Source organism: Clinocottus analis, unplaced genomic scaffold, assembly GCF_023055335.1.
Source record: "Clinocottus analis isolate CAN_PGR_092001 unplaced genomic scaffold, fCliAna1.0.p SCAF_16, whole genome shotgun sequence".
Lineage (NCBI taxonomy): Eukaryota > Metazoa > Chordata > Actinopteri > Perciformes > Cottidae > Clinocottus > Clinocottus analis.
The window spans coordinates 13106569-13123255 of record NW_027175887.1 but is presented as its reverse complement, the minus strand read 5'-3'; the positions used below and the strand labels follow the sequence as shown (position 1 = coordinate 13123255).

Below are 16687 nucleotides of genomic sequence, written 5' to 3'. Positions count from 1 at the left end.
CCAAGTGGCTAAAAAACATTGTTATGCTATTAGTGCAGGTTGAAAGACGGAGCCGATAGACGAGGGAAAACTGATTCAGAGATACAGAGTTTGCATTTGTGTTATGATTTTCATCATGAAGACTCATTTCATATCTGTAGTTCTGTCACACGGAGTGTTTTCTTTACAGCAATAAAAAGATCCGACAACAAGACATATCTCCTCTGTCCTTTTCTCTGCTCCTGCTTTCTTTGCATCTGTGTAATTATAATTATCAAGTAAAAGTATCAGCTTACTGATTCTGCATTGAAATGACCTCTTATTCATATGATTGTATAATATTTTGATAGATTGCGAATACAACATTTAAGTAGTATTCACCTGTCTGGAGGTTTGGTCCAGTGGGTTCAAACATAGGGCTCAGGCCCCTCCAAACGGTCTCAAAATGAATCTAAGGAGTCGAGGAATGGAAGAGGAAACAAATGCAATATATACTATAAAATAATCAAATGTGTTTTTGATACGAATCCTTCATTTGTAAAATAACTAGCACACGACTCAAGCGAAGTACCTGACACGTGTACTTATCAAGCGGTATTAAGTAAATGTTTTTAATTACTTTCCACCAGTGGAAAAGCTTTTTTAAGAACATTAGAGATGCATTGAGGGATATTGTGTCAACATATGAATGAATTTACTTTATTCAAGTTCAGCTAAAGTGACCTTTCAAAACCTTTAAGTTTCTTGACATTTCTCTTGAGTGTGCGAGTGTCCACAAACATCCACAAAGTGGTGTTGTGTTACGGGCTCGTCCGTGTCCCCTACGTCTCATTCAGAAAGCCGTTGTTGCCCCTGAGCATGCATGTTCTCTGGTGCACATCTTATTTCCAGCTTGCCGGGCAGTCGACCCCTCTGCAGTTGTTGCCCCCCACCCCCGCCCCCCTGCATACTCTCTCGCACAGGGCCATCCCTACCCACCTATTTGTGTCGTTCTCAGCCAATGGGAGGCCAGTGCCTGGTGAGCAAGCACCAATGAGGCCACTTTTTCATCTGTATAAAACTTTTCAGGACAGTTTGCCGGGTTGCACTTTCTGTCAGTCCAGGGCTCCGAGAGGAGAGCAACAGCCCAGAGAGAGAGAGAGAGAGAGAGAGAGAGAGAGAGAGAGAGAGAGAGAGAGAGAGAGGGGGTCGAGAGAGAGAGAGCCAGTGTGATTGCAGGGGGGGGTTGCCAGTTTTTCATCCCAAATTCCACACTTCAAGAAAGTGGTGGGTGAACATTTCGAGCTTCACTTGTTTTAACTGTCGGTGTCAGGCCAGGCCTCAGACTTCATGTGAATGTTTCTGTGTTTTCTATCCCTTCTGTTCCCGAAGCCTCTCCGTTTCAGCGAGGATGGAGAACGCATACATGAAAGAGTCGCCGGACGTTCTGTCTTACTTCGGCGTCACTGAAGAAACCGGCCTTTCGCCTGAGCAGTTCAAGAAGAACCTGGAAAGATATGGCTTCAACGGTGAGGGAGATGGATGGATGGATGGATGGATGGATGGATGGAGCATTGGAAGGTCTGAAGAAAGTAGTAGTGGAGAATTGAGTGATAAATCAGTCTTAGGATGGAGGAACACACATGTATCTTTGGATGTAGACTGGAAGAGAGAGCGAACGCCACAGAGGCAGAAACACAGAGCACCTGAGAGGTTTTCGCAAGATAAAATGGTTCAAACCCACTAAAGGGGAGAAGAAAGAGGAGGACGAGGAGTAGTGATGAACTGGCACTGTGTGTGATGTTTTTGATGAAGTCGTAACTGCGGGAGGGGCGGTGATGTTTGTGGAGCAGGTGCATCAGAGTTTCAGGTTTCGGACAGTCGCTACCGGCTTTATTTTTGATTGAAGATTCTTTATTTATTGGTGAATTAAACCATGACCGCTGGTTCAACTCAAGGTCAACCCGCTTACTCGTCGACCAACCGCCTCCCTCAGTAGGATGGAGTTTGAGCGACCTCCATCCGCTGAGGAAGGCCAGGCGATGCAGCTGAATGCCCTTTAAAAAATGTGTGTCAGAGGACTTTGAGTGAAGACAAAGTTTTGTCAAACTGAGTCAAATTTGGTATTTGAGAAATCACCTGCATTGTACAGGCAATTTAAACGCGTCACAGCAGGGATGCACAGTTATAATTAATAGCATTATTGACCTCTTTGTTGCATCTAACAGTGTGCATGAGCGGGGACGCCTGGATTAAATGGAACAGAACAATTAATGTTGTTTATTAGTCAGATTGTATGATTATGTCCGCTGTTTAAAATGCCTATTTAACGAGCAACACGGCGGATTTTTCCGCCCTCTCGTTGCACTAAACCGTGGTCAACAGGCTGCAGTGAAGGTTAGAGGGGCATCACAGCAGAGACACGTATGTTGACAGAGTAACTAAGTAATGAAGGTAACCATAAAGGTCAGTTATTAAAGTCACTTTATTTGTGTCATAAACTGGCCGAGTTTCAAGGAGGCCTGAACGAACCAGCTGCTTCCTCACGTTAATTAAACCCACTTAGAGTCCTATCAATAGTGCCGTAGATAATAGTTTCTGTCAGGTGGTTTTGATTCAAAGCGATGCAGTAAATGTGGCGTGCATCTGTGTTTTATTGATATTGTTTGTCTCTCTTCACCCACAGAGCTGCCAGCGGAGGAGGGTGAGTCCACTTTCAAGCCTCAAACACCTGCTTTTCAACTATTTCAGTTTGAATCACACTTCCTTTTAACTTTGTGCCGCCCGGACACACCTGTTCCTCTCACTTCCTGTGATGACGAGTCACACACCCGTTTATCCGACACCTGCCATTGGCTGCTTCTCGTGGTGCCGCTAGTTATTGTGACACTGAGTTCTAATAATACGTTCACGCCACGCACGCAACTCAAGAAATCAGCTGATCAGATGTTGGATGTATGGCTTCGACAGTTGTGGTCCTTTTTAACCCAAACTAACTGCCACGATAGTTCAACTATCATAACTTCGCCCAAAGAATATAGAAAGTAGTGATATCCACACAAGTTTGAACACCATGCAGATCATTTATGTGTTTATATCACAATCTACTTAACCTTTGCATGTGTTTTATTGAGATTATGTTGACTTCTACGATGTGAATATATAGGTGCATACACAATTGAACACACACTTGAATGCTGTGTTTGATTTGATTTGATATGTTTAACAGGAAAGACCATCTGGGAGTTGGTGGTGGAACAGTTTGAGGACTTGTTGGTCAGAATCTTACTGCTGGCCGCCTGCATCTCTTTTGTGAGTTTGCTCACTTTTCTCTTTTTACATGACGCGGTGTGACTGTATCCTCATTGTTCAGTACCCACATGCAGCTTTTACAACATGGTCATTGTGTATTTAAGGAGCTAACGGTGAAAAGACAGATGTTTGATGTAATTTGGATGAAGGTGCTCCATATTAGATCCAGATGCCGTTCTTTTCCTACTTCACTTTTATTCAAAAGAGTCCAAACAACAGATTGAACAAACATCCCTCATTAGAATACAATGTAAAAACAAAAATCCCAAAAAAAGAGAGCTTACTTCCTTAAAAGTTAAAGTTCAGACCTGTCGCTTAACAGTTTCTTATAGTTTGCCAGAAAATAGGATTTTTGGATGAGATGACACGGTTATATTATCATACAGAAGATTATTACTAGAAATCTGAGAAGTCTACATTTATTTTGTCAATCTGCATAATATATTCTAGCAAAATTCTGCAAGATCTGCACCCCTTAAAACGTGTGCATGTTGAAGCCGACCAATCAGTCAGTGGTATCAATAATTAATATCCATAAAAAGCACTTGCATGACCTTGCGCCCACTCGCCCATGACAAGCTCCACCAATGAAATGATTATGTTTCAGTCGTAGTTACCAAATCAGAGAGAGCAAAATATTAGCTGCTCGCTCAAAGTTGTTGCGAATAAGGAGACGATGTCTCGCGCCGCACAGACAGAACTGAAGTCTCATAAAGTAAAAGACAGAAGTGTTCGTTGGGGCTCAATAAAGAACCCGGCGGTGACGTGAGGAGGGCAAACTGTGAGCCGCTTCTTTTCTGACCCCTCGACAGTTTTGTCTGTCACGACACACACTCTGGCCGACAAACACACTGTGTACGTCGCTGAGTTATTAAATTACATTTGGACCCATGTCCTCACTCTCATTTACACCAGGAATCCCTCTCTCTCTCTCTCTCTCTCTCTCTCTCTCTCTCTCTCTCTCTCTCCCTCTCTCTCCCTCTCTCTCTCTTTCTCCCTCTCTCTCCCTCCGCTGTTGCTCTCTCCAAAACAGTTTCGTGGAGGAGAGACACATTGTCTTAATCCTCGATCTCTGCCCTCCGGCCTCCCTGCACAGCTGTCACTATGGCCTTAGAAGGCCTGACGGCTGTGTGTGTGTGTGTGTGTGTGTGTGTGTGTGTGTGTGTGTGTGTGTGTGTGTGTGTGTGTGTGTGTGTGTGTGAAATAGAGAGAGCAAGATAAAGAGAAAGAGAGAGTGTGCGCACATATGCATAGCAGGAGCTTTATTTTAAGAAAGTCTCAAGCCAGGATGAGAAACTGTATCCTTAGACAAAGGTCAGGGATGGAAGGAACGAGGGATGGCTTGCAGCAGCAGGAGAGAGTGAGAGACAGGGAGGAGAGCGAGGGAGAGGGAGGTGGGAGGTGAGGGGGGGTCGAGGATTGGGTTGCACAATGGCATTGTTTGTGTGACAAACGAGAGCAATAGAGTCGGAGTCGTGTACGGTTTCTAAAAGCGAGAACACCAAATGCTGCAGATACACGGCCGTCCTATTCATACACACAGGAATGTCCGGCCGCCGCGGTGCGCTGACAACCTCTGACGCTCGTTGTGGAGATCGATTGTGTCTTTTGAAGGGAGGCCGGGGCGAAGACAGGCCGGAGAGCGCGAGCGACTATTTTTGGAAAAGGGTGAGAAAAGATGAAGAGCAGGCAAATGATGGGGGGGGGGGGGGGGAAAGAAGCAGATTATGACGAGGAGGAGCAGAACGTTTGCCGTGGAGGAGGACGGGCCTCTCTCCGCTCCGCCGGCCTGCAACTAATCTGTGTCAATGTCAACACGGAGGCTTTCCGAAACAGACTCCCACTCCCGCTCACCAGGGGCCGACACGTGTCGGACGGGAGAGTCACATGTAGAGGAAAGACTTCACACATCGGGTGACATAAGAGACAACAATGACACACGGCATTTGATCCGGCGATAGTTCATAACTGTCAGAAATAGACACTCTGTTCTCTCTTCTGTTTAATGCTGACCAGCCGTAAAAGATGATACCGTCGCCTCGAGCAACAGGGGCACAACAAAGTATCCCCCAGCAGTTATTAAAGTATATCAATCACTCAAGATGAAATCCGTGTGATTATCTGATTAACATCTTCAACCACCCAACAGATCCTTGATACTTGATCCTTCATTACAAAGACGTGCAAACCCGCTGACCTTTAGAGATAACACATACGGAAAAGGCTTTTGAGAAGTGTGAAGAGATGCCGAAAGCCTCGGCGATCAAATGGCGTGATGAAAAAATAAAACCAGAACCTCAGTGGGGCTTTTCCCGAATTATCGATGTCCGATCATTTCATTTTTCAACTTTACGTCAATGACGATTTATTCCACCAACAGTACTGATCAAAAAAAGGAAGAAAGTAAGATCCTAGAAGTGCAAATCAGAGAGTGTTTGGCTTTGATAAACAATGAATTGATCATACTTGTTATTTTCTGTTGATTAATTAACGGTTTCAATGCTAAATCTTTCAGCTTGAGGAAGTGTTGGGACATGCAGGTTCATATTTTGTGTAAAAAGTTCATCTTTAACCACATTTTACAAGTGACTTACTCAATGGATCAACACTGAAAGACATTTTAGTCATTTTTGAAGTGAAAATGCTAAAAAAAAATTGTGTTTCTTAACTAAATGTAAAGATTTGCTGCTTTTCTGTTTTCATTTGATCGTTAGTTGGATATCTTTGGATTTTGGACCGTCAGTCGAACACAACACGCTATCTAAAGCCTCACTTCACAGAAGTCAGCATGAAGTGAAATATATGCTCATTCAAATGTGCGTTCTGACATGCTCGTCCTCTCTCCGTCTCCTTCAGGTGCTGGCTCTGTTTGAGGACAGCGAGGAGACTGTCACTGCCTTCGTCGAGCCCTTGGTCATCCTCCTCATCCTCATTGCAAACGCTATCGTTGGAGTTTGGCAGGTCAGTGAACACGCAGAGAGAGAGAAAGAGAGAGAGAGCGAAGGGAACAATCACAAGGACACATACTTGCCCCTGAATGCTGTCTTTTACACACACCTAAATAGACTCTTATACTTAGCAACAGTCGCACACAATCAGGTCGCAGCCCGTGTCCTTTACAGCGAGCACACGCACACGGGAGCTCTGGAGTTCGAGGGAGTCCAGAATGAGAGGCATGACGGCAGCCGGAGGTGAAGAGGCCAGAGGTTAAGCCAACGTGGTGGCGAGGGGGAGAGGAGGGAGGCGGACCGGGACACTTGAAGGCTCAAACTGCAGTCTGCTTTGTTACAATCCACAGTAAAAATACAGAGCGACGATTGGGTTACCACGGGCCTGGGGAGTGTGTGAGTGTGTGTGTGTGTGTGTGGTCGGAGGGGGTTTCATATGAATCCTGCGGCAGTCATTTGGAAACTATGCACGAGGATTCACACATGGTGGGTACGGGGGAGAATGGAGAGAGGGAGGGCGGCTGACATATAGAAGGCTTTACACGTTGAGGGCAGCCTTGGAGGAAACCACTGAACCCAACATCATCCGATGGACTTCATCAACCTGTTGTTCAGCTGACAGACTCACCGCACCGCAAACACACACGGTGGTCACTCAAGACGTGTTCAATGTCAAACTTTAACAGTAAATTAGCATCCCATTACCCAAAATGGTGAATTATGCTACTGCTGTCCTTTGAAGGATTTCCTTGACATACTTGAATTGTTTCCCTGAATGGATGGCTAACCGCACCTGGCATTAAGAGGAGTATCGCCATAAGTAATCAGGCAATCTGCATTTTTTAGTGTTGTGGTATTATAATTGATAGTAATACGTTGTATGTTTTTGCAACAGGAGCGCAATGCAGAGAGTGCCATTGAGGCTCTGAAGGAGTACGAGCCTGAGATGGGGAAAGTTTACCGGTCGGACAGGAAGAGCGTGCAGAGAATCAAGGCCAGGATGATCGTTCCTGGTGATGTGGTGGAGGTTTCTGGTAAGATTGCCAAAACCAAAGAAGCCCTCTCTTTTCACTGCTTTGCCTCAGAGTCCGTTCAGCTACTAAAAACGCTGCAGGAACAGTCAAGTGTTAAAATAGGTGCAGCAGCAGTGAATCCTCAGGCTCACAGAATATCTATACTTGGTGTACAAAGTAGCGCGGGAGATCCTGTAACTTCAGTGTTACAAAGGGACTCAAGGCAATCAACTAATAAGCTGGCTTTAGCCACACAGGGTTAAAGGTCGAGCCCACCTTCCTGAAGCTAACCCTTCAGAATAGGACTTGAGTTGTGAAATACAGGAGAGGGAGGGAAGCATCTGACCAATTCTTCATCCTGCTCAATTGTAGAGTCCGAAGTCTTGTGCAATGTGGCCTCCTGGGATGCAGAGGTCAAATGTAAAAGATACGACTGTGAATGCAACGCAGCTGTATGGAGCACTGGTCTGTGGGAATTGTCTTTTTTAGTCGGGAGATGGGCAAGAAAAAGAAGCAGCAGCTGCTGACATTGGGAAATTCGAATCATGATATAGTGGACTCTTTATACTAAAAATAACTTTCCTGATATTCAGAACACACTTAAAGTATGTAGCACGTCCTATAAATTAAGCCAAAGCTCATCTTCGCAGCTTATTCAGGACTTTTCAACCTCGGATCGAGAAAGCAAGTGGTTTACGAACTGACGTGAGCGATGATAATCGACTGCGAGCTTGAGCTGAAAACCTTTAAAACAGATGACCTTTGACCTAGAAACTCTTATTCATTTAACTCCTGGTTTAACATAAAGAAAAAAATAAGCTTCTACGCACATTCGCTCATATACTTCAAAAGAATCACGTACGTGTGCGTGTGTGTGTGTGTGAGTGTGTGTGTGTGTGTGTGTGTGTGTGTGTGTGTGTGTGAGAGAGCACATGTCTCCTGATGTCCTTGAGAATGAACACGGGCCCTTTTAAGGCAATCGCATAAAAAAGGGGTGGAGGGGAACTGAAGGAACTTGCTGCGGGAAGAAAAAATAACAAGCTTGAGTATAAATACACTTAATATCGACGACCGGCTCCCTCCTCTGTCTCTCCCTCTCCCTCTGTTTGCTGTACACCTGTTCTTTTCATTTAATGATCTCCCCAAGGTCTCCCTCTCCCTCTGTCTCGGACTGTGGTATCAGTTTTCAACAACAACACTATCCACCCAGGGTGCTAAAACCAGTCAATCAACCCCCGACCCCTCCTCCTCCTCCTCCTCCCTCATCCTGCAGCAGTCACATTGATATGAAGCTGTTTGTGCTGTCGTGCTGCCAGAAAAGCCGCTCAGCAAATCAAAATGGTCTGATGAACTTTTTTTGTGTGTTTCCCTATGTGTGTGTGTGTGTGTGTGTGTCTGTGTGTGTGGACACCAGTTGGTGACAAAGTGCCAGCTGACATCAGGCTCATCTCCATCAAATCCACAACCCTGCGTGTGGACCAGTCCATTCTCACCGGTAGGTCAGCAGGGGGAAAGACGGACACGATGTGTTTTTTGATGTCCGCTTCCTAACCCGACCGGCTCACCCTCACACCTGTGTGTCTCCCGTAGGTGAGTCCGTCAGCGTGATCAAACACACCGACTCTGTCCCAGACCCCCGAGCCGTCAACCAGGACAAGAAGAACATGCTGTTCTCTGTGAGTCTTTTTTTATGAGAACTTCTCCCTTTACACCATTATGTTACACACTCAATAAAGCTCCTGTTGTCCATGTTTTGTCAAAATGATGACCCCTGCCCACTTCAGGCTAAATCCACACACACACACATGCTCCACTGTGTAATCAGCTCACAACTAGCTCACAGCTTGGTTAGGTTAACAAGCTGCAGCCAAAGTATCACTGAGCTTTAGGCTAAAAGCTAATGGACACATGCCAACAATCTTTCCTGCAACGCTTTTAAGCAGATATATTGTTATATTTAGCATGTCAATAATATCTGTATTTATATTAGACCTATAAAAACAGAGTTTACAAAATACTTTTAAAGAGACAACGTAAAGCAAAATCAAGGCCAGAGCAGTGAGACCTAACAAAAGAAAGACAAACTAAGAAAGTACAATTTAAACACACAATACAGTTGAATAGATGAAACCATAAAATCAATTGAATAAACATATTGGACGATTAACATATTAGTTAGCCTGCTAGCATTTGCTAATTTGGACCAAACAGAAAGAACACCTGAGGCTGAATGTCATTAGTTTTGCGGTTATTTCTTTATAAACTAAAGTATTGGAGGAATCTTATTTAGACCTGATGATGGCGCTGGAGGAAAAGTCAGGCGATCAACAGCGTCAGTAGGATTTATCCTCTATGGATAAGGAATTTGGTCCAGATTGACCGACTAACTTTCAAATGTTTTTTTCTCAAACTGTGATCAGGGAACCAACATTGCTTCAGGAAAAGCCACGGGTATCGCTGTTGCAACTGGCGTCTCCACTGAGATCGGAAAGATCCGTGACCAGATGGCCGCCACTGAGCAGGAGAGGACCCCTCTGCAGCAGAAACTTGACGAGTTCGGAGAGCAGCTCTCCAAGGTGGATCACCAGTTATCTATTTTGTAATTTAGTAAGAAACGAGGACTAACACAGTTTAAAATGAGATGGAAATGTGCATATAAAACAAATATCTCACACTCTCCTCCAGGTCATCTCCCTCATCTGTGTGGCCGTGTGGATGATCAACATCGGCCACTTCAACGATCCCGTCCACGGAGGCTCGTGGATCCGCGGGGCTGTCTACTATTTCAAGATTGCTGTGGCTCTGGCTGTGGCTGCCATCCCTGAAGGTAAAGTCTAGGACAGTCTAAGGTTTGTCTCGTGTCGCTCTCCTAGTGGAACGCTCCATAAAGACCACTGACTGATCGATAATTACACTGTTGTACATTGAGGAAGAACTCCATTGATTTTGCTCGTCAAAGTCTGCTCACAGGTCTTGAGGAGGAATATCCTACTCTATATGTGCCAGGTGTTGATAAGGAAGAAGAATGTGTGGAATAAAAATGACCACATATCTCTGCTTTATTGATATTGTGTTTTTATAAGAGGAGCATCTTGGAGTTTGTTGATTTCCTCAAAGTATGAACTACCTAGAAGAGTACAACTAAGTAAATCCACCTTCAATTGTTTGGGTTGTTTTGATGACAGGAAGAACAGCCAAGATATCTTCACCTTAACCTTGCAGTGTTAACTTCCATGTGTCCTGGTCTGGCCAGGGATCCACGCCCAAGTCTTTTTTTCTTCTGATAACTCTGATAAGTGACTGAGGCAGCTTATCTGGCTCTTGCCACTCTGTTTGTCACAGACAGGAAGCCCAACTCCAACAATAGATGACACTTGGAAAACATTTGGTCAGTAAATCAAGCGCTTATATAGCTACTCAGCTCTGCATTTACATCTAACCGGTTTGCCATAAACACTTGAATCACAAACCTTTTTGCCGCCTGATTGGGACCGGTGATTTAGAGGAGGTCACATTCTTCCCCGTCACATCGGAGTCAGCTGCACACTGTGGCGATGCTCATCACACGCCACGGTGCGAGGATGCCAAAAGGACATCATCATCTGCAAAGACAGATGCCGCCATAATGTCACTAAACTGGACACTCTCCAGTTCTTCTTCACACCAGTGTCAGAGTAGATTTTTGCCAAGAATCTGAACACAGATCAGACTGGAGGGCTTGCAGCGGCCCCCTCCCACAGGAATACCCCAGTCTGGGTGTCCTCCAGCCGATGGGTTTAGGGGCCACAACTGTTGTCAGCAACCCAGTGGCAGGTGGTTTCGAGCAGTTATGTCAGATCATTCTTTCTTTAATTTAGTTCTTCTAAATGTTTTTTTCCCCATCTTCCACCAATGATTTCAACCAATTATTTCCCTCAGTACCACCCTGCTTGATTTTTTCGCTTCGTCCGCCGCAGGTCTGCCCGCCGTCATCACCACCTGCCTGGCTCTGGGAACACGCCGCATGGCCAAGAAGAACGCCATCGTCAGGAGCCTGCCCTCTGTGGAGACCCTGGGCTGCACCTCAGTCATCTGCTCCGACAAGACCGGGACCCTCACCACCAACCAGATGTGTGTCACAAAGGTCGGTTCACACTCACCACACCAGCATCATTTTCAATCCAGATAGATGACGGGAAATAAGAGCAGATCTAATGAAACGTGTGGGTTTTTTTGGTTTCCATGCAGATGTTCGTCATTGACAAAGTCGATACAGACAATGTTTCCCTCGGACAGTTTGACATCTCAGGCTCAAAATACACCCCCGAGGGAGAAGTGTAAGTGTCAAAAGAGTTCAAAGTGCATCATATAAGACCCTTGCACACACCATAACCCATTGTTAAACCTGTGTTGTTGTTTTTTTTACTAAATATTTTTGACAATCTTTTTTTTTGCCAGTACAAAGGGCGGCATGTCGGTAAAGTGCGGCCAGTACGACGGACTGGTTGAGCTGGCTACCATCTGCGCTCTGTGCAACGACTCTTCTCTGGACTACAACGAGGTCTGCAGAGCATTCAGGAGTATTTGTGTCTGTGACATTTATGGTTAATTGTGATACACGGCCAACTTTAAATGTACGTTTGTTCCGTCTTTTTGCTCCATGATGCAGTCCAAGGGCATTTATGAGAAAGTGGGCGAGGCCACAGAAACAGCGCTGTCCTGTTTGGTGGAGAAGATGAACGTGTTCAACACTGAAGTGCGAGGCCTGTCCAAGGTGGAGCGGGCAAACGCGTGCTGTTCTGTAAGTCGAAGCGAAATATTTCATAAAGCATGTAGCATGTTATCCTGGGTACAAATACATTTTAGGCTAACAGTGGAGAATTATTACAAGTTTGCTATATATATTTTCAGGTTTAATTAGTAGGAAAAATGTAAAAATAAACAGCGTCATAATAGATGGGGTAGATTCAACCTTGATTTTAGATCATTTTCCTCCAGTTGACCATCTCCTTCCTCATTTTCTAACAGGTGATCAAGCAGCTGATGAAGAAGGAGTTCACCCTGGAGTTCTCCAGAGACAGAAAGTCCATGTCGGTCTACTGCGCTCCTGCCAAGTCGGCCAAAGCCCCCGTCGGAAACAAGATGTTCGTCAAAGTGAGTGTGACACAAGACATGAAGTACACAAAGGGTCTCTGTGAGGAAGTCCTGATAGTCACAGCAGCGCTTTGGGCGTATAGAACAGGAGCAGAACGGACACTACACTTTTTTTCGTGGTCATTTGATCAGTACAAAAGTACATTTTGATTGTTGCAGGGCAGTGTGAAGTGAGGTGGAGGGACCTTTAGACCCAACGCTAATTGTTCTTTAGCACGCTAACTTGCCAACTGTCTGTTTTAGGACTCAAACCTGCAGCACTAAAAAAGCCCCAAATCAGAAACGATGATATCATGATGAAAGTTCAATGAATGAAATCATATATTAGTCAAACACCCGATGTTGATGGATGTTGTTGAACGTCATGTTAACTGTCTACAGGGGGCTCCAGAAGGTGTCATTGACCGCTGCTCGTACGTTCGTGTGGGCACCAGCCGCGTTCCTCTGACTGGCCCGGTCAAAGACCACATCCTGTCGGTCATCAAGGAGTGGGGCACCGGGCGCGACACCCTCCGCTGTCTGGCACTGGCCACCTGCGACACACCTGTAAGCAGGGAGGAGATGAACCTGGAGGACTCCACCAAGTTCATCAACTATGAGGTAGAGGACTGATGAAGAAACGTTCAGGCAGAAATTAAAGACACAGTTGTACAAGGAGACTGTTTTCCTGATATCCACAGTCACAGATGAGAAACTATTGTTGGAATGTTGCTGTAGTTTATTCTCCTGCTTGACAAAGGACGCGAAATATTTTGTCGTCCTTTTTTCTCCAGACTGACATGACCTTCGTCGGCTGTGTTGGCATGCTCGACCCTCCCCGTAAGGAAGTGGTGGGCTCCATTGAGCTGTGCAGGGCTGCTGGCATCAAGGTCATCATGATCACTGGTCAGTAGACTCAACACACACACACGGTATTTGAATCTCATCATGTAAGAAAACAAACAATCTCCTCACAGAAACGACAAAATCTTCTATTCTGTCCTCCCAGGAGACAACAAAGGTACAGCTGTGGCCATCTGCCGTCGTATTGGCATCTTCTCCGAGGATGAGGATGTCACTGGCAAGGCCTTCACCGGCCGGGAGTTCGATGACCTCGATCTGTACGATCAGAAGATCGCTGTTCGAAAGGCCGGCTGCTTCGCCAGAGTTGAACCGTCCCACAAGTCTAAGATCGTTGAGTTCCTGCAGGGCTTCGATGAGATTACCGCCATGGTGAGCCGAAAAGATGGAGAGCGCAAACTGGGTTGTTTCTCGTGCTGAAAATGGAATGAAACAATTACCTTAAAGTCTTTTATCTCTCTCTCTACGCTTCGCCAAGACTGGTGATGGAGTAAACGATGCCCCCGCCTTGAAGAAGGCGGAGATTGGCATCGCCATGGGCTCTGGCACTGCCGTTGCCAAGTCTGCCTCTGAGATGGTCCTGGCTGACGACAACTTCTCCTCCATCGTGTCCGCCGTTGAGGAGGGCCGAGCCATTTACAACAACATGAAGCAGTTCATCCGCTACCTCATCTCCTCCAACGTCGGCGAGGTCGTCTGGTGAGTACACCCTCGTGTTGACGGAGGTGGGATGCGATAATAACTTCTACAAGAGAGTCAAAACTAATGAAATCTACTTCCTCTCTCCGACACTCAGTATCTTCCTGACGGCTGCGTTGGGTCTGCCCGAGGCTCTGATCCCCGTCCAGCTGCTGTGGGTCAACCTTGTGACGGACGGTCTGCCCGCCACCGCGCTGGGCTTCAACCCACCGGACCTCGACATCATGGGCAGAGCCCCCCGTTCCCCCAAAGAGCCCCTCATCTCTGGCTGGCTCTTCTTCAGATATATGGCCATCGGAGGTAAAACGTGTGACGTTCTCGCAGAAAGATCCCTCTTCCCCTGGCCGTCGAGGCGTCAGTGTGTTGTGGCAATTTAAAAGGCCGCATGTTCATCTAAATTATGTTGATCGAAAACTCTCTGGCGGGGATTACACAAGTATTGTCCACATGTTTATTGAAGACTGTGGATTTGTACTGTTTGATGAATAGTCAGATAAATTAAGACTTTATTTTTTATCTCCTCCAGGTTATGTTGGTGCTGCAACTGTGGCAGCAGCTGCCTGGTGGTTCCTGTACTGTGATGAAGGCCCAGAGGTTTCCTTCCACCAGCTGGTTAGTATTTAACACTATTATTTGTGTACTTTTCCTACATACTGTGGCAGGTCACGCAGCGTTCGCCATCCGGCTGCTGTAACTAGGAACCTTTCTTGTAAACTACTCGCTTCAAACCACACTTCACAGGACGGAGCTTAGCAGACGCCATGCCAGACTTCAGTAAGATGTCGTGTCTCTGTCTTCCCCCTCAGTCTCACTTCATGCAGTGCAGCGAGGACAACGAGGACTTCACGGGGATCCACTGCGAGGTGTTTGAGGCCGCGCCCCCAATGACCATGGCTCTGTCTGTGCTGGTCACCATCGAGATGTGCAACGCTCTGAACAGGTCTGACGGCACGATGAACACAAGTACATTCACTCAAGTACTGGACCGTAGTACGCATTTAAAGTACTTGGGTATTTCTAAAGTAGTCTATTTGGCCAAAAGTCAGTAGCACTATTTTTTGTCAGAAAAATAACTTTTACTTTTGATATTTTAAGTCCAACTATCTGATAATACTCCTGTACTTGTACCTATGTGGGGCATTAGAATGCAAGACTTAAACACTGCTGTATTTGTGCTTTTACCTAAGTACTTCTACCTTCACTGACTAACAATCGAACAACAATGACAACAGTAAAAAGCAAAGGCAACAGTAATAAAAATGCATATTATACAACATATATCAACACAGGAGTGAGCACTTCTACTCACTTACCCTAACTTATAAAACAGTGGCCACCATCATATACATGCACGCAGAATTTCAGTTCAAGTCACTATGATTATGATAAAGAGACAATACACAACATATACATGTGTGACACGCACATTGTAGGAATTTATTTTCCTACATTCACCTGAACACACAAACACACTTTCACGTGCCCTCAAACATTTTTCAGTCTGCATTAACGTTCACCTCCGCCTCCCCCATCCAATCCCACCTTCCTCCTCCTGCTCCTCCTCTTCCTCCCTCCCTCTCCCAGCTTGTCTGAGAACCAGTCCCTGGTGCGCATGCCCCCCTGGAGCAACGGCTGGCTGGTGGGCGCCATGAGCCTCTCCATGTCCCTTCACTTCATGATCATCTACGTCGACCCCCTGCCCGTGAGTCTGGCCTCCTGCACCACGTCCTCTTTCTCCAAAAACAAACATCCATCTCCCTCGACTCCTCCCTCACACATATATACACACACAAACACACACACACACACACACACACTCCAACCGCCATGTTGCCATTGCTTAAATACTTAACAGATGAGGAACCGCTCAGCTGCCCAAATTACTAACACAGATGGGCTTTACGGTGGCACACAATCAAACCAGCTGCTCAGCTTTGTGAGCTCCTAAAATGGTCTGATTATTTTCTCTTTTTTTTGTAATCCAAATTTCTATCCTAACCGACAATAGTGTGAAGTTACAAATTCACAGATAAGACAACACATTCCTCAGAGGGAATAATATGACGTTGGTATTATTTTACCGCTGGTTTCTTACTCGTAGTTGAGCATCTCGTTTGGCAGCTTTAAAGCGGCGTTGCTCTCGTCCACAGATGATCTTCAAGCTCACTCACTTGAATGTGGAGCAGTGGTTGATGGTGCTGAAGCTCTCCTTCCCAGTCATCCTCATCGACGAGGTCCTCAAGTTTGTGGCTCGCACATATCTGGAGGGTAAGCTATGAGCACTCATGAGCCGTGTACAGCATGTTTCCTTCATTCTGTATACATACTTTTAAAATATACATATGTTTTTTTTACATTAAACATGACTTCATCCTCCTACTTTAACATTTTGTCCTGAACCTGCGCCACGGATGTCTCGTTTTGTATTGATTTGTAACAAACATATTGTTGAGTGGAATGTTATGGAATCATTTACCTTTGAGTTAAATGTGTTATTTTCACCTCTTTTCTTCTTCCTCACAGTTTTAATGATTTCCCACCCTCTTTCCTCTAATCTCTGTTTACTCTGATGACATGTATCTAACCTTGGATGCTCTTTTTCACCATTCCCTCTCTGACAGTCTAAACATATCCCCCTCCTCCACACCCCGTAACAAAAGGTATTCCCCTGACTCAAGCTAAAGGCTAAAGGCTAAAGGCTCACTCTGCATTGTGCACAGATCTGTTGTTGAGTTTGTGTCTGTCTTGCTAATCTTTCTGGACTGATACATTTGGATACTGAGC

At 45.6% G+C, this 16687-nt stretch overlaps 1 protein-coding gene across 1 annotated transcript; it reads left to right on the top strand.

The window, feature by feature from the left end:
* The first annotated feature begins 1078 nt into the window (after nucleotides 1-1078).
* On the top strand, nucleotides 1079-16182 carry atp2a1 (ATPase sarcoplasmic/endoplasmic reticulum Ca2+ transporting 1). Its single transcript, XM_068578495.1, has 24 exons — nucleotides 1079-1245; nucleotides 1351-1487; nucleotides 2645-2662; nucleotides 3188-3270; nucleotides 6127-6231; nucleotides 7114-7252; nucleotides 8646-8726; nucleotides 8822-8907; nucleotides 9652-9807; nucleotides 9917-10058; nucleotides 11188-11354; nucleotides 11459-11547; nucleotides 11669-11771; nucleotides 11880-12011; nucleotides 12239-12364; nucleotides 12746-12964; nucleotides 13138-13249; nucleotides 13353-13576; nucleotides 13683-13903; nucleotides 14001-14203; nucleotides 14430-14515; nucleotides 14710-14843; nucleotides 15488-15605; nucleotides 16054-16182. The coding sequence occupies exons 2-24, from the start codon at nucleotides 1370-1372 to the stop codon at nucleotides 16180-16182; spliced, it is 2991 nt and encodes a 996-aa protein (XP_068434596.1). The 5' UTR covers nucleotides 1079-1245; nucleotides 1351-1369.
* Nucleotides 16183-16687: the final 505 nt, after the last annotated feature.

Coding starts and splice junctions, on each gene's coding strand:
- atp2a1 (XM_068578495.1), top strand. CDS start 1,370: ATGGAGAACGCATACATGAAAGAGTCGCCGGACGTTCTGTCTTACTTC. Junction 12,012..12,238: donor GGGCAAACGCGTGCTGTTCT/GTAAGTCGAAGC, acceptor ATTTTCTAACAG/GTGATCAAGCAGCTGATGAA. Junction 14,516..14,709: donor AGGTTTCCTTCCACCAGCTG/GTTAGTATTTAA, acceptor CTTCCCCCTCAG/TCTCACTTCATGCAGTGCAG.